Here is a 25,721-nt window from a genome sequence, read left to right on the forward strand (position 1 = left end):
AACACTGACTCAATCTGTATGGAAGCAGCTGTGGCCAAAAAACACCTGCGTTGGATAGGGCACACCATACGCATGCCTGAACACCGCCTGCCCCGCCAAGTCCTATATAGTCAACTAATGGGTGCAAAGCGATCTCCCGGAGGGCAAAAGCGCCGTTTTAAGGACTACACCAGGGACCTCCTAAAGCGAGCGAACATTCCCCTCTCGCAGCTCGAATCTTTGGCATTCGACAGATCTGCCTGGCAGGTCACCTGTGCCACTGCTGTCTCTCAGATACACCAAACCAACCAAGACCGACGATCTAAGAGGCGAATCCAGAGACACCAGAGGGCGGCTGGTACCCCCCTGGTACCTGGTTTCCCCTGCTCCATCTGCGGTCGAGTGTGCGGCTCACGGATCGGACTCATCGCCCACGTGAAGTGGCACCAGCGGCAAGGTTGCTGAAATCACCCCCCATCCCCATCCCCCATCCCTGGAGCAAGCGTCATCATCGTACACGATGGACAGCTAAGAGTGTGTGTGTGTGTGTGTGTGTGTGTGTGTGTGTGTGTGTGTGTGTGTGTGTGTGTGTGTGTGTGTGTGTGCAAGATAGGGCCCTGAGTGTTTAAATTCTGAAATTCTAAATTGGATCTGAACAAAACTGCACACGGTTCTCAACCTCAGCTCGCTTCAGTGGACTTCTCTACAGACACGTCACACGCTCATGAAGGTATTGATATTTAATATTATATTTAAAGCAGTTTACATATAAGGCACAAGAGAATGACTTTCAACACTGTAGGCTAATATCTATAAAACCCATATAAATGAGAATAAATCTGGCTTTTATATGTAAAACACACATTTGAATCAGTTTAAAGAGTTTTCCTCAGTTTTCTGAGAAGAAGAAAGTAAAACAATGACCAATCCTCTTGAGTTTTTGCTATTGTAAATATTGTTGCAGATTGGCTGTAAACTCATCAGTATTTTATTGTAATATTGTCGGCATCTCTATTTCCTCTGGGTGCTGCGAGTCCTTCCTTCCTGCAAAATAAAAGCATTGACTGACCTCTCGTCTGTGTTTTATCATGATTGCAGATGTTCCAGATCAGATGAGTGTGAATCATCAGATTGTGTGCGGCTCAAACTCACCAGCTCTTCTTGCACAGATGATCTGAAGAAGAATCACAGTAGGAGCAGCAAACACTGCGATCCCAACAATAGTAACAATCACTGCAGGAAACATGAGAGGAAGAAGAGAAACTGGACATGACTGAAGTCAAGGGTCTTCAACTATCAACAGTTATTGATGAAGCATTTACAGACTGACTGATAGTTTAATGTTATAAAGCTGTCAGTATAAATGAACGTGTCGTACCTCTGTATAATGATCCAGCAGTCACGCTGACTTCAGTTTCTCCTGGATCTGTGGATCACGTCTGTTAGTTCAGTTCAACACATAATGCCACATATACACAACATCATCATCACATAATACTTGAACCTTGTGTAGGAGCTGCTGCTGTAGTTCGGCTTGAGTTCTTCTCAGAGTTACGAGATTAAATTCAAAACATTGCGAGAATAAAGTCGAAACATTACGAGAATAAAGTCGAAACATTACGAGAATAAAGTCGAAACATTACGAGAATAAAGTCGAAACATTACAAGAATAAAGTCGAAACATTACGAGATAAAAGTCGAAACATTACGAGAACAAAGTCGAAACATTACGAGATTAAAGTCGAAACATTACGAGAACAAAGTCGAAACATTACGAGAATAAAGTCGAAACATTACGAGAATAAAGTCGAAACATTGCGAGGTTAAAGTCGAAACATTACGAGATTAAAGTCGAAACATTACGAGATTAAAGTCGAAACATTACGAGAACAAAGTCGAAACATTACGAGAACAAAGTCGAAACATTACGAGAATAAAGTCGAAACATTACGAGGTTAAAGTCGAAACATTACGAGATTAAAGTCGAAACATTACGAGAATAAAGTCGAAACATTACGAGAATAAAGTCGAAACATTACGAGATTAAAGTTGAAACATTACGAGAATAAAGTCGAAATATTACGAGAATAAGGTCGCTACATTACGAGAATAAAGTCGAAACATTACGAGAATAAAGTCGAAACATTACGAGAATAAAGTCGAACACAACACATAATGCCACATATACACAACATCATCATCACATAATACTTGAACCTTGTGTAGGAGCTGCTGCTGTAGTTCGGCTTGAGTTCTTCTCAGAGTTTGAGCTTCTGACTGGAGTCGGTGTTGGTGAAGCGACTGGAGCTGCAGAAGATGAATGTGCAGACGCAGCACCTCCAGATTAAAGATCATTACGAGATTAAAGTCTAAATATTACGAGATTAGTGGAAACATTACGAGAATAAAGTCGAAACATTACGAGAATAAAGCCGAAACATTACGAGAATAAAGCCGAAACATTACGAGAATAAAGTCGAAACATTACGAGAATAAAGTCTAAATATTACGAGATTAAAGTCGAAACATTACGAGAATAAAGTCGAAACATTACGAGATTAAAGTCGAAACATTACGAGAATAAAGTCGAAACATTACGAGAATAAAGCCGAAACATTACGAGAATAAAGCCGAAACATTACGAGAATAAAGTCGAAACATTACGAGAATAAAGTCGAAACATTACGAGATTAAAGTCGAAACATTACGAGATTAAAGTCGAAACATTACGAGAATAAAGTGGAAACATTACGAGAATAAAGTCGAAACATTAAGAGAATAAAGTCGAAACATTACGACCATAAAGTCGAAACATTACGAGAATAAAGTCGAAACATTACGACCATAAAGTCGAAACATTACGAGAATAAAGTCGAAACATTACGACCATAAAGTCGAAACATAACGAGAATAAAGTCGAAACATTACGAGATTAAAGTCGAAACATTAAGAGAATAAAGTCGAAACATTACGACCATAAAGTCTAAACATTACGAGAATAAAGACGAAACATTACGAGAATAAAGTCGAAACATTACGACCATAAAGTCGAAACATTACGAGAATAAAGTCGAAACATTACGAGAATAAAGTCGAAACATTACGAGAATAAAGACGAAACATTACGAGAATAAAGACGAAACATTACGAGAATAAAGTCGAAACATTACGAGAATAAAGTCGAAACATTACGAGAATAAAGTCGAAACATTAAGAGAATAAAGTCGAAACATTACGAGAATAAAGTCGAACACAACACATAATGCCACATATACACAACATCATCATCACATAATACTTGAACCTTGTGTAGGAGCTGCTGCTGTAGTTCGGCTTGAGTTCTTCTCAGAGTTTGAGCTTCTGACTGGAGTCAGTGTTGGTGAAGCGACTGGAGCTGCAGAAGATGAATGTGCAGACGCAGCACCTCCAGATTAAAGATCATTACGAGAATAAAGTCGAAACATTACGAGAATAAAGTCCAAACATTACGAGAATAAAGTCGAAACATTACGAGATTAAAGTCGAAACATTACAAGAATAAAGTCGAAACAATACGAGAATAAAGTCGAAACATTACGAGATTAAAGTCGAAACATTACGAGAATAAAGTCGAAACATTACGAGAATAAAGTCGATACATTACTAGAATAAAGTCGACCACAACACATAATGCCACATATACACAACTTCATCATCACATAATACTTGAACCTTGTGTAGGAGCTGCTGCTGTAGTTCGGCTTGAGTTCTTCTCAGAGTTTGAGCTTCTGACTGGAGTCAGTGTTGGTGAAGCGACTGGAGCTGCAGAAGATGAATGTGTAGACGCAGCATCTCCAGATTAAAGATCATTACGAGAATAAAGTCGAAAAATTACGAGATTAAAGTCGAAACATTACAAGAATAAAGTCGAAACAATACGAGAATAAAGTCGAAACATTACAAGAATAAAGTCGAAACAATACGAGAATAAAGTCGAAACATTACGAGAATAAAGTCGAAACATTACGAGAATAAAGTCGAAACATTACGAGAATAAAGTCGAAACATTACGAGAATAAAGTCGAAACATTAGGAGATTAAAGTCGAAACATTACGAGAATAAAGTCCAAACATTAAAGTCGAAACATTACAAGAATACAGTCGAAACATTACGAGAATAAAGTCGAAACATTACGAGAATAAAGTCCAAACATTAAAGTCGAAACATTACAAGAATACAGTCGAAACATTACGAGAATAAAGTCGAAACATTACGAAAATAAAGTCGAAACATTACGAGAATAAAGTCGAAACATTACGAGAATAAAGTCCAAACATTAAAGTCCAAACATTACGAGATTAAAGTTGAAACATTACGAGAATAAAGTCGAAACATTACGAGAATAAAGACGAAACATTACGAGAATAAAGTCGAAACATTACGAGAATAAAGTCGAAACATTACGAGAATAAAGTCGAAACATTACGAGAATAAAGTCGAAACATTACTAGAATAAAGTCGAAACATTACGAGAATAAAGTCGAACACAACACATAATGCCACATATACACAACATCATCATCACATAATACTTGAACCTTGTGTAGGAGCTGCTGCTGTAGTTCGGCTTGAGTTCTTCTCAGAGTTTGAGCTTCTGACTGGAGTCAGTGTTGGTGAAGCGACTGGAGCTGCAGAAGATGAATGTGCAGACGCAGCACCTCCAGATTAAAGATCATTACGAGAATAAAGTCGAAACATTACGAGAATAAAGTCGAAACATTACGAGATTAAAGTCTAAACATTACGAGATTAAAGTCTAAACAGTACGAGATTAAAGTCGAAACATTACGAGATTAAAGTCGAAACATTACGAGAATAAAGTCGAAACATTACGAGAATAAAGACGAAACATTACGAGAATAAAGTCGAAACATTACGAGAATAAAGCCGAAACATTACGAGAATAAAGTCGAAACATTACGAGAATAAAGTCTAAATATTACGAGATTAAAGTCGAAACATTACGAGAATAAAGTCGAAACATTACGAGATTAAAGTCGAAACATTACGAGAATAAAGTCGAAACATTACGAGAATAAAGCCAAAACATTACGAGAATAAAGCCGAAACATTACGAGAATAAAGTCGAAACATTACGAGAATAAAGTCGAAACATTACGAGAATAAAGTCGAAACATTACGAGATTAAAGTCGAAACATTACGAGAATAAAGTCGAAACATAACGAGAATAAAGTCGAAACATTACGAGAATAAAGTGGAAACATTACGAGAATAAAGTCGAAACATTACGAGAATAAAGTCGAAACATTACGACCATAAAGTCGAAACATTACGAGAATAAAGTCGAAACATTACGACCATAAAGTCGAAACATTACGAGAATAAAGTCGAAACATAACGAGAATAAAGTCGAAACATTACGAGATTAAAGTCGAAACATTAAGAGAATAAAGTCGAAACATTACGACCATAAAGTCTAAACATTACGAGAATAAAGACGAAACATTACGAGAATAAAGTCGAAACATTACGACCATAAAGTCGAAACATTACGAGAATAAAGTCGAAATATTACGAGAATAAAGTCGAAACATTACGAGAATAAAGACGAAACATTACGAGAATAAAGACGAAACATCACGAGAATAAAGTCGAAACATTACGAGAATAAAGTCGAAACATTACGAGAATAAAGTCGAAACATTAAGAGAATAAAGTCGAACACAACACATAATGCCACATATACACAACATCATCATCACACAATACTTGAACCTTGTGTAGGAGCTGCTGCTGTAGTTCGGCTTGAGTTCTTCTCAGAGTTTGAGCTTCTGACTGGAGTCAGTGTTGGTGAAGCGACTGGAGCTGCAGAAGATGAACGTGCAGACGCAGCATCTCCAGATTAAAGATCATTACGAGAATAAAGTCGAAACATTACGAGATTAAAGTCGAAACATTACGAGAATAAAGTCGAAACATTACGAGAATAAAGTCGAAACATTACGAGAATAAAGTCGAAACATTACGAGATTAAAGTCGAAACATTACAAGAATAAAGTCGAAACAATACGAGAATAAAGTCGAAACATTACGAGATTAAAGTCGAAACATTACGAGATTAAAGTCTAAATATTACGAGATTAGTGGAAACATTACGAGAATAAAGTCGAAACATTACGAGAATAAAGTCGAAACATTACGAGAATAAAGTCGAAACATTACGTGAATAAAGTCGAAACATTACGAGAATAAAGTCGAAACATTACGAGATTAAAGTCGAAACATTATGAGATTAAAGTCGAAACATTACGAGATTAAAGTCGAAACATTACGAGATTAAAGTCGAAATATTACGAGAATAAAGTCGAAACATTACGAGAATAAAGTCGAAACGTTACGAGAATAAAGTCGAAACATTACGAGAATAAAGTCGAAACATTACGAGAATAAAGTCGAAACATTACGAGAATAAAGTCGAACACAACACATAATGCCACATATACACAACATCATCATCACACAATACTTGAACCTTGTGTAGGAGCTGCTGCTGTAGTTCGGCTTGAGTTCTTCTCAGAGTTTGAGCTTCTGACTGGAGTCAGTGTTGGTGAAGCGACTGGAGCTGCAGAAGATGAATGTGCAGACGCAGCACCTCCAGATTAAAGATCATTACGAGAATAAAGTCGAAACATTACGAGATTAAAGTCGAAACATTACGAGAATAAAGTCAAAACATTACGAGAATAAAGTCGAAACATTACGAGAGTAAAGTCGAAACATTACGAGAATAAAGTCCAAACATTACGAGAATAAAGTCGAAACATTACGAGAATAAAGTCGAAACATTACGAGATTAAAGTCGAAACATTACGAGAATAAAGTCGAAACATTACGAGATTAAAGTCAAAACATTACGAGATTAAAGTCGAAACATTATGAGAATAAAGTCGAAACATTACGAGATTAAAGTCAAAACATTACGAGAATAAAGTCGAAACATTACGAGAATAAAGTCGAACACAACACATAACGCCACATATACACAACATCATCATCACATAATACTTGTGTTCCATCATCTCAGTTTACAGTGGCAGTCGTTGAGAAGAGAGATGTTACTGTATCATTTATTCCTGGTTTATATGAGAGAGAAACACAGTTGAGCTTCTGCAAATAAACCTTCAGCTTGAATGAATGACATAAGCCTTATAATTCATAAACCGGGTCCTGCATGGGTCATATTACTTCTGGTTTATGCAATATATCATGTATGACCCGTGTAGGAGGCCAATATTGGGGATTATAAGGATTGTTATGCAGTTTATGACTTTGAACACTAATATTGTACAGTCCCAAACGTATGAAGGCATCAGAAAGAGTCGAGCCAGTCTGTGGAAGTTTCCAGTAATCTGTCAGAAAAGAGTGTTTCTCACCTGAATACTTGACAGTGTATCTGACTGAGGTCTGGAGTTGATCTCTGTGAGTAACTTCACATCTCCACTCTCTGTTGTCATCTTCATTCAGGAGTGTTGTAGTCAGAGTGATGATACAGCGATGTGATGATGATGATGATAATATCTGATATCTGGAGTCTGTCTTCAGATCAACACCAGTCTGATTCACCCACACCAGCTCATATCCCTCATAACTGATCAAAAAATAACAGGAGACTGAATACAACTGACAGGAGAGAGTCAGAGAGCGGCCTGGACTGATCTCAGTCTGTGAGTATGATGATGATGAAGATGATGAAGATGATGAAGATGAAGATGAAGAAGATGATGACGATGAAGACACTGAAACTGAACACAAGACACAAATCACAGACTCTTCAATCATCATCTGAGTTTAAAGGGAGAATCTGCCCTTTTTAAATTGAACACATAATCATAAACTAACCATCAAGAACATGCAGAAGAGCACTTGCATAATAATGTTTTCCAGATTGTCTGTATCCGTATTCTCCATAATCTTCTCCTGTGACGTTCTTGATGTTCAGAGAGCAGTCAGACTCCAGACTCAGTCTCTCATGTCTCTCTGTGTCTTTATTCTTCATCCCTCCAGTAATCAGATTAACTGTCCCTGAATATCTGTTATAGTAGCTCCATGTAGTTGATCTGCAGTCAGGAGGAGTTTTATTACAGGACAGAGAGACACTTTCACCAGAACTGATGAACACATCTTCATATCCACTGGTTCCTGAAACACAGTATATCTCAGTGATCATTATGATATATATTAATAAATGAGAACATAAAACACACCAGCATAAAAAGCAGAAGTTTTCACTCATAGTATTTTCCTCACTTAAAGCAAACAACACACTCTCCAGAATAAACTATTAGTCTTTATCAGAGAGCTGTTCAAATCACTGACACACTCTTAATATGAAGATAATCTTCATCATCAGATGTCTGAGTGACAACGACCCGATGACAACGCAGTGCTGAAGTGCCAACTAGCCTCTCCCTATGGAGGATCCCTGTACCACTCTACAGATAAAGCATGGTTGAAATTTCGCGTATCTCCCCCGTAGTGATAAAATAAAATTCTGTATCAAATTTATATGCAGGACAAGTAGTTTGTATAGGCTTGGTTTGTAGAGAAATACAAACATGCACACATATATTCAAACACACATAACTATAGAATTAATTCTTGATGCGCACGTGAGCGCCATCAGTGTTTCTCACAGGTTCAGTTTAAAGTCTGTGTAGAGAGAATGGTGTCGTCTTATCGGCCCCTAATTTAATAACAAATTATCCTTTCGACGGAAGTGAATCAATCAAAACCAACTTTAGCTGGAAAGTAACATTATTCAAGAACCGCTATAAAGCCAAAACAATCTGTTACCTTAAGTTATACGTTTATCTCTGTAAAGCAGCTTTGAAACAATCTACATTGTTAAAAGCGCTATATAAATGAAGATGACTTGACTTGACTTGACTTAAAAATAACTGTTTCTTGTAATATGTTTCTATGTTTTGTACAAATTTTATAATGAACAGGTGCCTCTCAATCATCATCATCATGCTCGTGTGGCAGCTTTGACTAATTTTATAATTCGTTACATTTATATAGCGCTTTATCTGAGACCTCAAAGCGCTTTACATAGAAGGGGGGAATCTCCTCAACCACCACCAATGTGCAGCATCCACCTGGATGATGCGACGGCAGCCATATTGTGCCAGAACGCCCACCACACACCAGCTTACTGGTGGAGAGGAGACAGTGATGAAGCCAATCAGTGTATATATGAGGATGATTAGGAGGCCATGATGGACAGAGGCCAAGGGGCAAATTTGGCCAGGATGCCGGGGTTACACCCCTACTCTTTCGAAAGACATCCTGGGATTTTTAATGACCACAGAGAGTCAGGACCTCGGTTTAACATCTCATCCGAAGGACGGCGCTCTTTGTCAGTATAGTGTCCCCATCACTATACTGGGGCGTTAGGACCCACACAGACCACAGGGTGAGCGCCCCCTGCTGGCCTCACTAACACCTCTACCAGCAGCAACCTGGTTTTCTCAGGAGGTCTCCCATCCAAGTACTAACCAGGCTCAGCCCCGCTTAGCTTCAGTGGGCAACCAGTCTTGGGCTACAGGGGGATATGGCTGACTAGAGGTACACTAAAGACTTAAGAGTCACCGACTACGCCACCCGGGGGCCTCTTTCCGGGGAAAATGCCCTTTGATTAACTAAGGCTCAGAGGTTCGTTGATCAGAGTCAGATATCAGACATGGATGTGTAGAAAAATAGTACAAAGCTTTATTTTCTCAATAAAAACATATCCAATTTTATTCAAGACAACACCAATAAAAAAATAAGCTAAGCACAAAATGATACGGACGCTCACTTCAGAATGGGGCGCTGGCTCGCCTTAACAGAACGGATATAGCGATCATACGTGCGCACACACTGTGAACACAGCATTCAGGCAAAAGAACCCACCACCACAATCGGGAAGAGACGCTTAATTCTCTGCTACTGGCTGCCCCACTTCTGAAGAGAGAGAAAAAAAGAAAATAACACGAAACACACAATATCTAAAACATTAAACAGAGCAGCTGGCCATTTAAGACACAATTTTAAAAGAGTTCACCACATCAATTTGGCTCATCAAATCAAGGAGTCGCGTCTGGTCACCCCACAATACTGGGTGGACAGAAATAGGCAAAGCAGCCAACAATGGTATTGTCACGGGGTGACAAATAATCCCCGGAACTATTCCCACCAGAGAAGTGTTCCCGCCAAGGCACTTTTAGTGTAACACTGTCCCCGGGCTTGTGTGTGTGTCTGTCGTCATGACAACTAAACGGCAGATTGGCAACAGGTGTGGGGACTTCACTCTGAGTGTCTGATTGAGGTGGCGCCAGTGTTTGGAGAGGATAAAACACAAGAGAAAGAGAAGGCTGTGTGTTCAACATAGGTGGGGAAATAGCAGAACAGGGAGATGGTATTATAATATTGAAAAATTTGTAGGAAAAGAAAAGTTTTATGGAAGGTACAGAAAGGAAGAAGTAATGATATCTAGATTAAGATTAGGACACTGTCAGGGACCAAAGCAGTGAGGCAAGAGGACACAGGAGACTGTTTCTCAAAAAGGGGGTTTTATTACCCAAAATATTGAGAAGTTTACATAAAGGCCAAAATTAATGACTAGGCCTTTAAAGAGGTCAACAAAAAAGTAGCTGAATATAAACTCAAATACATAAACTCATAACACAAGGTTAACTGAACAAACAACTGACCTGCCACAAAGAGACAGCAGGGAGCTTATATAACAGTTTGACAAAACCAAATAACATAGAAGGGGTAAACAAACTAACACTTGAGAACTAAAGAGCTAACTAAGGACAAAATCCCCCTGGCACATGGTGAGACATGGTATGGCCTAACGAGCTGGCTTCCAGATATAAGTCTCCTCAGCCCTTAGCCACTCCTTTCGCCCAACCAGGAAGGGACCACCCCCAACAGTCCAGGTAACTCAACACAAAGAAACATGTGATTAGTGCATTCCCCGTAAATCAATATAAAACTAAAGCAAATAAACCAAATCAAAAAACTGCATTGGGTTCGTTATTTAGATCTCATAGTTTAGATGACTGTAAATAATAATCAGTGCAACAAACAAAAGAGGTGAGATACTAAAACGGTAATCAAATGTTTAGAACTGAGGTTATATTACCCTGTGTGGCCGTAGCCATCACACACTCCCCCCCTTCAGGACTCTCGCTGGTACAGCGAGACAGGTAGTCAGCTGTCTGGTTCTCTTTTCCTGGGATGTGTTGGATGCTGAAGCGGAATGGTTGCAGGGCCAGGTACCACCGGGTGATTCTTCCATTGGTGTCCTTCATCCTCTCCATCCACTGCAGTGCTTTATGGTCGGTCTCCAGTGTGAATTCTCTACCCAGGAGATAGTAGCGGAAGGAGTCCAGGGCCCACTTGATAGCCAGTCCCTCTTTTCCCACGGTCGAATAACGGACCTCCCTGGGGAACAGCTTTCTACTGATGTAAGCAACCGGATGGCGGTTCTCAGGGGGCCCCTGAAGAAGCACAGCGCCCAGACCCCTGTCGGAAGCATCAGTCTGCACAAAGAAATGGTCGTTAAAGTTTGGACCATACAAAACTGGTTGCATACTCATTGATTGCCGGATATCATGGAAAGCTGCCACAGCCTCCTCTGTCCACTGGATCTGATTGGGACTCCGGGACCCGGTCAAGTCTGAGAGCAGAGCCGCCCTGGTGGAAAACTGCGGAATGAAGCGACGGTAGAAGCCTGCCATGCCCAAAAAGGATCGGAGTTGCTTCCTTGTTTGGGGTAAAGGACATGACTCAATGGCTTGGATCTTACTAACCTGTGGCCGTATCATCCCATTCCCAATGATATGGCCCAGGTACTCAGTCTCAGATGCAGCAAAGGCACACTTTGCGGGATTTACGGTCAGCCCAGCAGCGTGAAGACAGCCCAAGATGGTGCGCAGATGTTCCAGATGTTGCTCCCAGCTGTCACTATACAGAACTATATCATCAAGATAGGCTGCCGCAAATGCAGAGGAATCACGAAGTACCTGGTCCATCAGCCTCTGGAAATTTGCTGGTGCTCCATGAAGGCCAAATGGGAGCACCGTAAAGTGGAATAAGCCCCATGGAGTCCGGAAAGCAGTCAGCTCTCTGGATCGCTCGGTCAGTGGTACTTGCCAGTACCCTTTGCTAAGATCTAATGTGGTCAGGAATTTTGCCTTTCCCAGCCGTTCAAGCAGATCGTCAATCCTTGGTGTTGGATAGGAGTCAAACTGAGAAACTGAGTTCAAGTACCTGATAGGAGTCAAACTGAGAAACTGAGTTCAAGTACCTGAAATCAATACAGAATCTTATGCTACCATCCTTTTTTGGTACAAGGACTACCGGGTTGCACCATTCACTCTTTGAAGCCTCTATGATACCCTGGGACAGCATGAGATCCACCTCCTCCTTCAGTGCGGTCAACAGGCGCTCAGGGATCCTGTAACTGAGTCGTCTCACAGAAGCACCTTCTTTAAGGACAATATCATGTTCAACAAGGTCAGTCCTCTCAGGATTCTCCTGGAACACTTCAAGATTGCAGATGGCTCTCACCTGCTGCTGTCTGTCTTCAGAGAGATGACTGAGATCGAAGTCCACTGGAACACCTTCAGAAGGTAAGTATTGCTCATCCACTTCCTCCTCTTCCAGAATGTTTCTGACGAGCATCACTTCTGTTTTCTTTTCAGGTCGTTGCACCCATTCCTTCAGGAGGTTCACATGCAGTACTTTACTGGAACGTGACTGACCTGTGGTCAATATCCGATAGGTGGTAGGCCCAAGTTTCTTCTGGACCTCAAAGGGTCCTTGCCACTTTGCCAAAAGCTTGTTGTCATCACTAGGGAGAAGCACTAGCACCTTCTGTCCAGGGTTGAAGGATCTCTGGCGGGCTGACTGATCGTACCAGGACTTCTGCCGTTTCTGGGCTTCTGCCATGTGTGACTGGGCAAGCTCGCTCATTTTCTCCAATCGGTCTCTCATCTGCACAACATAGGATACCACATTAACAGAATCCCCTCTCCCCTGGTCTCCCTCCCAACTCTCTCTCAGCAGAGAAAGAGGGCCTCTGACATCATGCCCATAAAGAAGTTCAAAGGGAGAAAAACCAGTGGAGGCTTGGGGTACTTCCCTGTATGCAAATAAAAGATATGGCAGCCAGAGATCCCAGTCTGTACCACTGCTGTTCACAAACTTCCGCAGCATCTGCTTCAGCGTCTTGTTGAAACGTTCTGTCAGCCCATCTGTTTGGGGGTGGTAAGGTGTGGTTCTCAAGCTCCTGATGCCAAGTAATTGATAGACCTGCTTCAACAGAGTTGACATAAAGTTAGTTCCTTGATCAGTCAGTATTTCACGAGGGAAACCCACTCTTGAAAAAACCTGTACTAGACAAAAAGCAACAGATTTAGCTTTTATGGACTTCAATGGGAACACCTCTGGGTACTTGGTTGCATAGTCTGTTATAACCAGCATGTAACGGTTCCCAGCTTTACTCTTCTCAACAGGACCAACGATGTCCATCCCAAGGCGTTCAAATGGAGTAGCAATGATGGGGAGTGGAAGGAGTGGAGCTCTGGAGGGAAGGCTAGCAGATGTCATTTGACACTGAGGACAACTTTTGCAGAATTCAGCAACATCTCTATGCAGTCGAGGCCAGTGAAAATGATGTTTAATGCGGGCTGTGGTTTTGTGCTTACCTAGGTGGCCAGCCCAGGGAACAGAATGCCCCAACACCAGTATAGCCTCTCTGGCTGCTTGGGGCACCACCAGCTGCAATATGAATTCCTGTTGACGATAGAGAATGCCATTTTGCAAGATGTACTCCTCTTTGTTCACGTCCAGCTCATCTCCTGGCTCTTTCTCCTTGATTTTCTGAAAAAGAGATGCTAAAGATGGATCAGATTTCTGCATGTTTATGATACTGGCTGGCATTTGAAATCCTAAAGGCAACTCTGGCTGGGTATTAGTTTGGGACTGCACAACTGTGTGAAGGAATTTCTCCTGTCTTCTCTGCTTACGAGTTTTACGTGACTTCCTGGGTGCTGCCTCGTCACTATAAAAAGGCAAGGTACTGAGGATCTCCAGGTGCTCATTAGACGACTTAGCCTGCCCCCTGGTGACAGCAGCATGGCATTTTCTGGTTTTGTCTGATTCGAACAAATCAAAAAGTACTGGGAGGTCTCGGCCTAGCACAACAGGATAAGGTAATTTATCAGCTACCACAATGTTCAAGAGATATGTTTGATTGTCAACTTTGATATACATGTCAGCCGTTGAGTAACTCTTCTCATCACCATGCACACAACATATAGGGATGGTATCTCTGGTGCTGATAATATTGGTTGGTACAAACTTCCTGTGCACAAGTGTCTGATCACTCCCGGTATCAATTAAAGCTTTGAGAGCAGTTCCATTAACTTCAACATCCGCCATCTTTACAGCCTGATCATTCTTGGAAATAGCATCCACATGAGGGCGTGGTACAACACACATCTGAGTCAACTTTGCTGTATTTTTAGGGCACATGGGCTTTGTATGACCTTCTATTCCACAGAGATAGCAAATTGGTTTTCGACCTGAGGGGTGCGATGGTCTGTTAAACAACTGGTTCTCCCTAGGGGGAACCTTACCCCCGCTGGCCTCTGGCTTTGGTTGGTACTGCTGGGTGGATTGATACTGCTGAGGGGGTTTACGGCTGTCTCTTGGGGTCATCCATGAGTTGTAGCTCCATGGCTGTCCTTTTCTCCGCGCCGCCACAAACACATCCGCCAGTTTAGCAGCCTCCATGGCAGAACCTGGGTCATGCTCTCTGATCCAAATCTGCAGCTCAGGGGACACCATTCTCAAGTATTGCTCCACCATGATCATTTCACCAATTTCTTGTGTTGTTTTACCTTTTGGCTGGATCCACTTTCCATACAGTTCCTTGATTCTTGCATACAATTCCTTTGGGCTCTCGTCAGGGCTCACCTCTAGGGAACGGAATCTTTGCCTGTAGGTCTCAGGGTTAATGTCATACTTGGAAAGAATTGCACTTTTAACCCTATCATAATCAAGAGAGTCATCAATGTCCATATGCACATAGGCACTTCTAGCTTTACCAGTTAGCAATGGCATTAAATGAAAAACCCAGTCTGGCTTCTGCCATCTGCAGGCTAAGGCAATACGCTCAAATGCAATGAGAAAGTGTTCAATATCATCATCATCAGTAAATTTCTCTAGTCTGGGCACATGGTGTGGATGGACTTGACCTGCTGCTGTCGTATTTGAATCAGTCACATCAGTGGGATCCATTCGGGTTTGAGAACGAGGTCTGTTGGGTGAAAAGGTCCCCAGATCTTGATCAGAATCTGCTGGTGGAGGCTCTGACAGTGGAGATGTTCGGGCTTGTACTTCCAACTGCAGCATCTGAAATTGATGTTGAAGGGTTTTAAACCGCTGTTCTTGTCTTGAACTTGCTTCCTTCTGCTTCTCATCTCGGGCCTCCTGCTGTCCCATGTGTGCTTGGAGAATGGCTGCCAGGTCAGACAGGGTGGGCTCCTTTCCTTCATCTTCAGTGTTTTCCACTCCAAAAGCTCCATTTTCTCCTTCACTAACAGGTTGCTTGTCCGATGTAGTTTGACTTGCAGCTCCTCCTTGTTGTCTGCCTTTTCCACCTCTTCCACCACGATTCATTTCTTCTTGTTGGAAATAAAAAAAATAAAAAAATAATAATAAATAATAATAATAATAATAATAATATCCTGTGTCCGTCACTGGATGATCCCACCGCTGCCACCAATTGTCAGGGACCAAAGCAGTGAGGCAAGAGGACACAGGAGACTGTTTCTCAAAAAGGGGGTTTTATTACCCAAAATATTGAGAAGTTTACATAAAGGCCAAAATTAATGACTAGGCCTTAAAAGAGGTCAACAAAAAAGTAGCTGAATATAAACTCAAATACATAAACTCATAACACAAGGTTAACTGAACAAACAACTGACCTGCCACAAAGAGACAGCAGGGAGCTTATATAACAGTTTGACAAAACCAAATAACATAGAAGGGGTAAACAAACTAACACTTGAGAACTAAAGAGCTAACTAAGGACAAAATCCCCCTGGCACATGGTGAGACATGGTATGGCCTAACGAGCTGGCTTCCAGATATAAGTCTCCTCAGCCCTTAGCCACTCCTTTCGCCCAACCAGGAAGGGACCACCCCCAACAGTCCAGGTAACTCAACACAAAGAAACATGTGATTAGTGCATTCCCCGTAAATCAATATAAAACTAAAGCAAATAAACCAAATCAAAAAACTGCATTGGGTTCGTTATTTAGATCTCATAGTTTAGATGACTGTAAATAATAATCAGTGCAACAAACAAAAGAGGTGAGATACTAAAACGGTAATCAAATGTTTAGAACTGAGGTTATATTACCCTGTGTGGCCGTAGCCATCACAGACACACAGGATTAAATTCAACACTTGCAATAATGGGTAAGCATGAAAATGGTATGTGTGATGAATGTGATGTTTTAGAAACAGTAGAGCATGTATTTTTTAAATGTAATAAATACGACGAGCAACGAAGTCAGTTATTTAATAATATAAAGGATAGACCAGTAAGTGTCACAGATCTATTGGGTAAGGGACTGAGGGATGCTCATATATATGGGGCTGTTTTAACTTTTTTAAAGAGTACAGGATTAGAGCATAGGATATAATGGGGATTGTGATGCTTTTGCTCACCTTGAAGGCTGAGGATCCCAGGGCGGAAGTTGGAGGAGCTGAACACGCAGCGCCAGCAGAAGGTGGGTGAGGCATTACATCCACAAATAAAAGGAGAGAAAAAGGGAAGGATGGTATATAAAATAAAAAGGAATATATAGATGCATCACCCATGTAGGATGTACCATAGACATGTATGTCTATGGGATGTACAGTAGGTGGCGGTAATACTCCTATGGAGTGAGCGGCCAGTAACAAGAAGAAGGCTGTGTGTTCTCTCTCCGTGTTGAGTTGTGTTTTGCTTTTCCCCGTTGATCTGGTGTGGTTCTCTCCCGTTGGGAAATGTTTGTAGAGTGTTGCAGCTGAAGAATCACCGTGAGAGAAGAGGAGTGTTGCTTGCGGGATTCGAGGGCAGTTTTGAAGAGTGGAATTCGTCGCCTGGACTGGAAAAGAGTGAGATGAGTGATTGACAAATTGAATCTCATAAACGCATGTTTTCTACACTAAATTGGATACTGGTTTGGAGTGCTCGGATCACGTTGTACACATCGCACTGAGTGAAATATACTGATTCCTTGTCGATCTCTTGCCTCCTCCTTGGCCATTGGAAACGGCGAAGCGAAGCCCGCTTGTAGTGGTGAGGAAAATATTCGTAATATCAGTCCCAACCCTGACGATCATCGGCTCTTCAGATCGAGACCTTGGGGTGAGTGTTGGCCCTATTTGCACTTGAAGAGTGGATTTTTAGTACTGGAATTGACGTTTCCCTTCACGTTGCATGTTTGGAGTTGGATTGCCGTGTGTGTGTGGAAGATTTATCTTTTATCGCCGTACACTCCCCATGTGTCATGCTGGTCTACCGCTTACCATAAGAGCCTAGTAAGATCGATCATATTCACCTGTTGGATGTCAGAAGGAAAAGCCTCCACGTGTCGAAGTCATCTCTCTGTTTGAGAACTGTCTACCTATGTTTGAAGTTGTGATTCTGTCTGTTCCAGCAAAAGCCTCGCTCAAGTTGGGACTTTGAGTCTGCTGCAGCTTTGAAGCCCATCTGCATAACGTGAAGTACCTGTCCCCTGCACCACATGTGAGAACTGTTTATCTCTGCTTGAAGTCTCTATGCTGTCTGTCCCAGTGAAAGCCCCGCTCAGCTTGCGACTTGAGTCTGCTGCAGCCCTGAAACCCACCTGTAAGGTACGAAGTATCTGTTCCCTGCGATCCATGTGAGAGCTGTTCACCTCTATTTGAAGTGTTGATTCTGTCTGTTCCAGTGAAAGCCCCGCTCCGCTTGCGACTTGAGTCGGCTGCAGCCCTGAGACCCACCTGTATGGTGCGAAGTGTCTGCCCCCTTACAACCCGTGTGAGAATTGTACATCTCTGCTGGAGGTCTCGATTCGGTCTGTTCAAAAGAGAGTTCCGCTCTGTCGACGACCCCGAGGTTGCCGTGGCCCGGAAGCCCCTTGGCGTGGTGTTCATCACCTACCACTGTGAGTCTGGCACCAGCGCCAGAAGGAAGTGAGCTCCGACCGTCTACTCACCTGGGATACCCACCTGTTCGTCACTTACCACTGTGAGTCTGGCACCAGCGCCAGAAGGAAGCGAGCCCTGCCCCACCTACTCACTTGCGATACATACCTGTCCATTACTTACCACGGTGTTGCCTTGGATTCCTGGGGAAAGGAAAGAAGAGGATTTTAGAGTAGGATTTTCAAATTGCTTTTAGACAGTAAATAAAGTTATTCTTTTATTCCTGTCTCCTGCCTCCTCCTTTGACGCGCTCCTCAGGGTGATCCTGGTCTAGGGGTGGGTGCAGTCTGGCTTGGCCCACCTCGACCTGTGACAATAGCACAAGTGCTATTTTCCGCCCGTAGTCCCTTGGCAGATCAATAAGACAATAAGACAAAATTTAATAAAAGTAAAATACAAAACATTAAAATATACAATTTAACAACTACAATCACACTTAATTTTCAATTAAAACTATCATATGCTCAATTTTTCCCCCTTCCTTAAACCAACACACACACACACACACACTTCATAAATGTGTAAAATTTTGTTGTGACAGTAACCATGCCTTTGTCAAACTCAAAAAGGTTAGAGGATTTGTACATGTAATAAGGTGTGTAGGGAGAGTATTCCACTGAGTTATAGACACAAATGCAAAAGTAGATTTGCCAAAAGAAGTTTTGCGATTGGGAATATTGCACTCTCCTCTAGTGAGCGTAATACATTTTTTTAGAGGAGCGACAGCATTATTAATGATTTTAAAAAGTAAGCAAACATTTGAATGCATTATCAAATTTCCAAAATTTAAAATATTGTACTTAGTAATTATTTTGCAGTGGTGATATTGACGTGTTTTTTTATCATGGATCTTAAGTGCTGTTTTATATAATGATTCAAATGGTCTCAAGACTGTCTTACCCGCTTGAGACCAACTTGTCATGCAATACATAAAATGTGGAACAATCATTGCACTTAAGTATTTGATGCCTCAATGGTAAGAGAGTTTCTTATATATCTAATTTATAAGATTACATTTTAGTGTACTACTCAATCTTTTAACATGTTTTTTAAAACTAAGAGTTGGGTCCAGGGTAACACCCGAATATTTGAATTCATCCACATTTTTAATTGCATGCCCATTAACTAAAACCTCAGGACCTTGCTTAAGTTTACATCTGTTTTTAAAAAACATGGTTACCGTCTTTTCAGTATTCAAAGTAAGACATGAATTATGTAACCATTCAACAACCTTATGCATTACATGCGTTAATTTTAAAGCAACCTCTGTAGCATTCTTCCCATGAGTGTACAGCACAGTATCATCCGCATACATTATTATATCAATATCATTACATACTAGTGGAAGGTCATTTATATATATACTAAAAAGCAGTGGCCCTAAGATTGACCCTTGCAGGACCCCCATGGTACATCTTCTCAAGGGGGATAATGTGTTGTTCATTCGCACGCACTGATGTCGTCCACTCAGGTAAGATTTGAACCAGTTTTGTGTTGAGAGATTGTAGTGTGCCAATTTGCTTAATAGTATCTCATGATTGACCGTATCGAAAGCCTTGCTTAAATCAAGAAAAACGGCTCCAACCACTCCACCTTGATCTAAATTTGTTTTAATTTGTTCAAGGAAGTAGCAGCATGCAGAGGGTTTTTTCCTGAATCCAAATTGCATTGGGTGTAAAGAGGCATTAGAGTCAAGGTGAGCAATTAATTGTTCTACTACCATTTTCTCAATGACTTTTGAGATGACCGGAAGGATGCTGATAGGTCGGTAATTGCTAACCTCTTGTCTGTCACCAGATTTATACACTGGGGTCACTATAGCAAGCTTTAATGCACTAGGAAAGATGCTTTCTTTAATAGATTTATTTATTACTTGGGTTAAAGGAACAGTCAAAGATTCTTTATGAGTTTTTAAGAAAGCAGTATCAAGACCATAGATGTCCTTTGCTTTGCTATTTGTTAGTGTTGAAAGTATTTTACTAACCTTTATATCGGTTGTGGGTGTCATAATAAAACCAGCACTATCACAGACTGAGGAATAATGAATAATGTTTTTTTAGTAAAATTTTGACCCAGTGTTTCCACGGAATTTAAAAAATAATTGTTAAATTCTGTTGCAATAGCTAAGCTATCATTTTGAATATCATTATTTATTTTGAGCTGTATGCTTTCATACTTGGGATTATCCTTGCCAGTTAATTTGTCAATGGTCTTCCATAGTTGTTTACTATTCCCCTTTGCTGCTCTAATGATTTCAAGAAAAAAGGATGCTTTAGCCTTTCTAAGCTGCATTATAACCTTATTTCTCAGACTTTTATAAATTAAATGATCAATAATTAAACCAGATTTTAAAAACCTTTTTAAAGAGGCATCTCTTTTTTTCATTAGTTGCCAGAGATTACTATTAAACCAAGGCAATCTATGTTTAGCTCTAGGTTTTCTAGTTTTTGTTTCTGTATATCTTGCTATAATATCTTTAAGGGCTGACATTATTTCATTGCATGCTTGCTCACAAGATTTATTTTCAACAGTGTCCCTCCAATTTGTTTGCTTTATTTCATTCTCAATTTGTATTAACTCTTTCTTTGGAATAAATGACATAGTGAGATTACCTTTCGTTGTGTTTTGGTCCCTGTACCTTGATTTAGTCAGTTTCCTAGCAGCTAAAGTAAGATTATGATCTGACAGGCCAGTAACAAGGTTATATGTTTTAGTTATCCTTTCTGGTGTATTTGTAAATATTAGATCCAATAATGTTTGAGAAGATTTAGTTATTCGTGTAGGTTTATTTATCTTTTGTACCATATTAAATGTTTTTGCAACGTCCTTAAGCTTTTTTCTGCGTGAGTTGTCAAGCCAGTTTAAATTGAAGTCACCCATAAGTATAACTTCTTTTCTTTCATGTTGTTTAAGGATTGCAGATAAACTGTTAAAAAAATCATTCTTGGCAGTAGGTGGACGATAAACTGCAAAAACAACGAAAGACATTTCGGGGGACAATGTAATAGCAACCCCTACACACTCCAGGGTGTTTTCATTCATATCTATTTGTTTGCTTAGAATGCTCTCCTTAACATAAATTAAAACCCCACCACCTTTCCCTTGACTTCTGTCTCGTCTGTACACCTTCTAACCCGGGATATTAAATACAGATAAAGGAGTTGTAGGAGTTAGCCAGGTTTCAGTGAGACACAGATAGTCAAGGTTTGAGTCCGTTAGCAAATGTTCCAATTGTTCAGTTTTTGATACAACGCTGCGTATATTCAAATGTCCACCAAAAACACCTATCGGTTTTGTTTTCGGGTTCCATAATACGCTCGCATGGTTAACAGTCTGAAACAGTTTTGTTTGATGCTGCTTAAAAAACATGGTAGCAGTCTGTGAAACATTTGTCTTAATACATGGGCCCACTTTTATCAGTGTTTGAGCAACATTATGTACAGGCCCCGATTTTATCAGAGGATTTTTACCTCGTAATCCTGCAGGAAGAGCGTCACATGAGTAGATCATCGGTCTCGCCACATGTCCACAGGGAGCAACTGACTTCCTATTTTCCGTGAGTTGTGTCTCATAGGTCACAGGCCCAGGGTTAGGATGTATGTCCCCACATAACAGAAGAATACTACAGAAAATGATGGAATAATCCTGTTTTGCTGGTATGAAAGCCGTTTTCTGTCTGCGTTGCTCACGTTGGATAGACGGGGACCGGGCAGATGCTCGTCCGTCAGCCAGAAAGTTGGAATATAAAACGTACTGACTCCACGAGTCAAGTGGAGCAGCAGCGTCTTCCGGTGAGATGCCAATCCGAGATGAGCGTCCACAAGAAGCAGACCAGTTCCCCCACAATTGTGTAGCTGTAAGAAACAGCAGATACAGGGCCACTGCCAAACCGCTGCAACCACCCGCCGCCATGTTCCTCCGTTCGTGTCACCCAATTCAAATAAATGCAGCCTTCTTCCAAAAATATAAAAAATGGTAATGTGTCCAAACGTTTGACTGGTACTATATGTTTATATATGTACGGTAGCACTGTGGTCTTGCCTTGCACAACATTTAGTTCCTCCACATAGAGGAATTACAATAAAAACAGATTGAAAAACAGAAGCTTTGAATCTCCTCTCATTCTCAGATGCTCCTCTCTTTCTCACAGCACCGTGACGGGGCATTAGCCATTGGGGGAGTGTCTATTGTCTCCCCTCATTCATATTCATGGCCATCAACACCCCTACGCATATAGCAGTGCTGGCACAAAAACTGACCTACAAAGTTTAAATCATTATATTGTTGTTTTGTGAAAGAGTGATCAGAATGATTATCATTTTGTAGTAAACATTCCAGCCTACAAGAATGGTAACTCAGAAGTCTTGTGCCAAACTATTCAGTATGAGTTATATGAGCTCAATTTTCCCCCCAAAACTTACTAACCACACATAATATTTGTTTTCTATAAAATACAAACATGTAACTTCCATCTTGCTCACATATTATTGTAGCAGAGATTGTGCTGAATACAGCAGAATTATGTGTTGGCCAAAGGTTTGTTGTAAGTAGCTGAGATAAGCACAAATGTCAGGGCATGTCAAAACATCTCAAGAGCCCCAAAAACCCCTCAGACCCCAGAGGGTTAACGCAAACAACACACTCTCCAGAATAAACTATTAGTCTTTATCAGAGAGCTGTTCAAATCACTGACACACTCTTAATATGAAGATAATCTTCATCATCAGATGTCTGAGTGACACTATGTCCAGTATCAGGAATAATACAGTATGATCTGTGTGTATCAATACACAACTCTGAGATCACAACGTGAATGTGTGCAAGAATAAAGTGAGCATGTTCAAATGAACTCTTTCCAGACTAATTCCACTAGATGTGTTTAGAGAAAATCCAGATGTCTTTACCTGTGAGAAGTGAAGAGAGAAGGATCAGTCCCAGCAGACACAGATCACACTTATCAGCCATCTTCTGTTTCTGTCAGTCTTCCTCTTCATTATATATAGTTACAGCTCCTCCTTTAAACATCATCAGCTCCTCCTTTAAACATCATCAGCTCCTCCTTTAACCTGTTAGCCTTCAGCGCCACTTTTGAAAAATCCCCAGAAATAGCATACCCAACCTAAAAAAGATTCAATTAATTTACCCTTTGTCCTAAAAGCTCAAGTATGGTCTCATTTGAAAGCTGACACCTGCCACTTTATTGGAAATGTAGAATGAATTATTGTCATAATGAAAAAAAAATTATGAATAGCTTCAAAGTTGTGTAAGTTATTAGAAATTTATTTTTATGAAACATCTTCATGAAAATTAAATTGAAGTTGGCCCGTCAGCACTCTAGAAATGCACTCCAGCTAAAGACACATGTCTGACCATGTTATATTTAAAATTTGAAGGTGATAAGTCTAAAACTCTGTATTTTGTTAAATGTTTTTCAAGATCATCTCAAATGACTTTATTTTGAATTGACTCTAAAATGCAAACTTGTGTTTATTGTCATCTATTAGCATCTATTCAGTCTATTGTCTCTATTGTTTTGTGGTGCAAACGAGCCCCATTCAGTGTCACTCTCTCCTGCACACATGTACACCTTTCCAGCCGGCTTATGGCCATAAATATTATTTTCCTTTGTCTCCATTATAATCGCTAACGACTGGCTAATCACGGTGTTTCACCCCCTAATTTCTTTCATAATCTTCACTTCACATTTGAAACTGTATCAAATGCCTTTCTTAAATAAAGAAATATTTCAGTAAGCATTCCGATTTAGAAAAAAAATCATAAAAAATAACAGCTAGATGGCAGGTGCAACTAGAGAGCTAGCTAGCATGTTAGCTTAGCACACCATCAATACACGACAATTTATGAGATTAAAACCCTGTTTGAGCTCCAAACTTACTTTATAGTGCAAGTCGAGTGTTTTAAATAATCTTCTATGAGCTTATTTGGCTTCAGAAAAGAAAATCAGACAGAAAATATATGATTTGATATTATTCTGCACTATTGTAAAGTCTATACCGATTAGCACTGCTACATTATACATATAATCTATTATTATAAAAATACCTGACATGGCTCGAAGAACACAGGTAAATCAAATATCATTGCAATCATGTTTATTGTCTTCAAAACATCTTTATCTGCATGTTATAGCGATCTCTGAAAGCTAACGTTAGCTGTTTATGTCAGTGACGTCCTGGAAGGTCACAGGTTATTTCTTCTTCGTGAGCTTTCATATTTGGAAAAAACTGTGCAAATGGCGCCCTCAGCCTGCTGTATGGATTGAAAACACAGTACATCAGAGTATCCAGCGCTCTTTATGTATACATCGACGCATTTGGATATAAATTCAATAAATATTATTCCTGTCTATAGAAATATGATGTAAACCTATGATAATATATCAATATTTCTCCAAATCTGCACATTTTTGAGCCAAAAGCCCTGAGGAACGTTGTTTTGTCACGCGTTCTCAAGACAACAGCACCGGAGTTTTTTTCTGAATGGAGCAGCTGACGCTCATAATTCATATTAAAGGTATCGACTCATTTTTTCATTACATAAATCCTGACACAAATTAAGACATAACTGTCACTATAAGTTTCTCAGAATACAATAGTGGTCAAATACTGAAACGTGAGACTTATATATTTTTAATGATGTATAGTTTGTCAAGGTAATAACATTAAATCTGATAGTAACTTTGAACTATTTTAAAAAAAAAACGCTTCAGAGCGTCCTCGCTCTGGTGAAGGTTAACAGGTTAAACATCATCAGCTCCTCCTTTAAACATCATCAGCTCCTCCTTTAAACATCATCAGCTCCTCCTTTAAACATCATCAGCTCCTCCTTTAAACATCATCAGCTCCTCCTTTAAACATCATCAGCTCCTCCTTTAAACATCATCAGCTCCTCCTTTAATCATCATCAGCTCCTCCTTTAAACATCATCAGCTCCTCCTTTAAACATCATCAGCTCCTCCTTTATACATCATCAGCTCCTCCTTTATACATCATCAGCTCCTCCTTTAAACATCATCAGCTCCTCCTTTATACATCATCAGCTCCTCCTTTATACATCATCAGCTCCTCCTTTAAACATCATCAGCTCCTCCTTTAAACATCATCAGCTCCTCCTTTATACATCATCAGCTCCTCCTTTAAACATCATCAGCTCCTCCTTTAAACATCATCAGCTCCTCCTTTAAACATCATCAGCTCCTCCTTTAAACATCATCAGCTCCTCCTTTAAACATCATCAGCTCCTCCTTTAAACATCATCAGCTCCTCCTTTAAACATCATCAGCTCCTCCTTTAAACATCATCAGCTCCTCCTTTAAACACCATCAGCTCCTCCTTTAAACATCATCAGCTCCTCCTTTAAACATCATCAGCTCCTCCTTTAAACAATCATCAGCTCCTCCTTTAAACATCATCAGCTCCT

General features: G+C 40.4%; 2 protein-coding genes across 3 annotated transcripts in view; both read right to left on the bottom strand.

Annotated features, from left to right (window-relative positions):
• LOC307006000 (uncharacterized protein) overlaps positions 1-25,721 on the bottom strand; it is a 229,927-nt gene that overhangs the window by 149,318 nt on the left and 54,888 nt on the right. The window lies entirely within an intron of this gene.
• Positions 706-23,336, bottom strand: LOC307003062 (uncharacterized protein). Of its 2 annotated transcripts, XM_079621156.1 has the most exons (12): positions 23,186-23,336; positions 7,881-8,180; positions 7,415-7,783; positions 6,514-6,603; positions 5,757-5,846; positions 4,558-4,647; positions 3,691-3,780; positions 3,284-3,373; positions 2,197-2,286; positions 1,358-1,405; positions 1,132-1,212; positions 706-1,023 (listed from the first exon to the last, which is right to left on the bottom strand). In XM_079621156.1, the coding sequence occupies exons 1-12, from the start codon at positions 23,244-23,246 to the stop codon at positions 968-970; spliced, it is 1,455 nt and encodes a 484-aa protein (XP_079477282.1). In that variant the 5' UTR covers positions 23,247-23,336; the 3' UTR covers positions 706-967. The 2 variants fall into 2 exon arrangements, with proteins under 2 accessions (XP_079477282.1, XP_079477283.1); XM_079621157.1 differs by lacking the exon at positions 3,284-3,373.

The sequence above is a fragment of the Phoxinus phoxinus genome (assembly GCF_949152265.1).
Source record: "Phoxinus phoxinus genome assembly, chromosome: 1".
NCBI classification, from domain to species: Eukaryota; Metazoa; Chordata; class Actinopteri; order Cypriniformes; family Leuciscidae; genus Phoxinus; species Phoxinus phoxinus.

Coding starts and splice junctions, on each gene's coding strand:
- LOC307003062 (XM_079621156.1), bottom strand. CDS start 23,246: ATGGCTGATAAGTGTGATCTGTGTCTGCTGGGACTGATCCTTCTCTCT. Junction 3,781..4,557: donor AGCAGCAGCTCCTACACAAG/GTTCAAGTATTA, acceptor CATCTTCTGCAG/CTCCAGTCGCTTCACCAACA. Junction 3,374..3,690: donor AGCAGCAGCTCCTACACAAG/GTTCAAGTATTA, acceptor CATCTTCTGCAG/CTCCAGTCGCTTCACCAACA.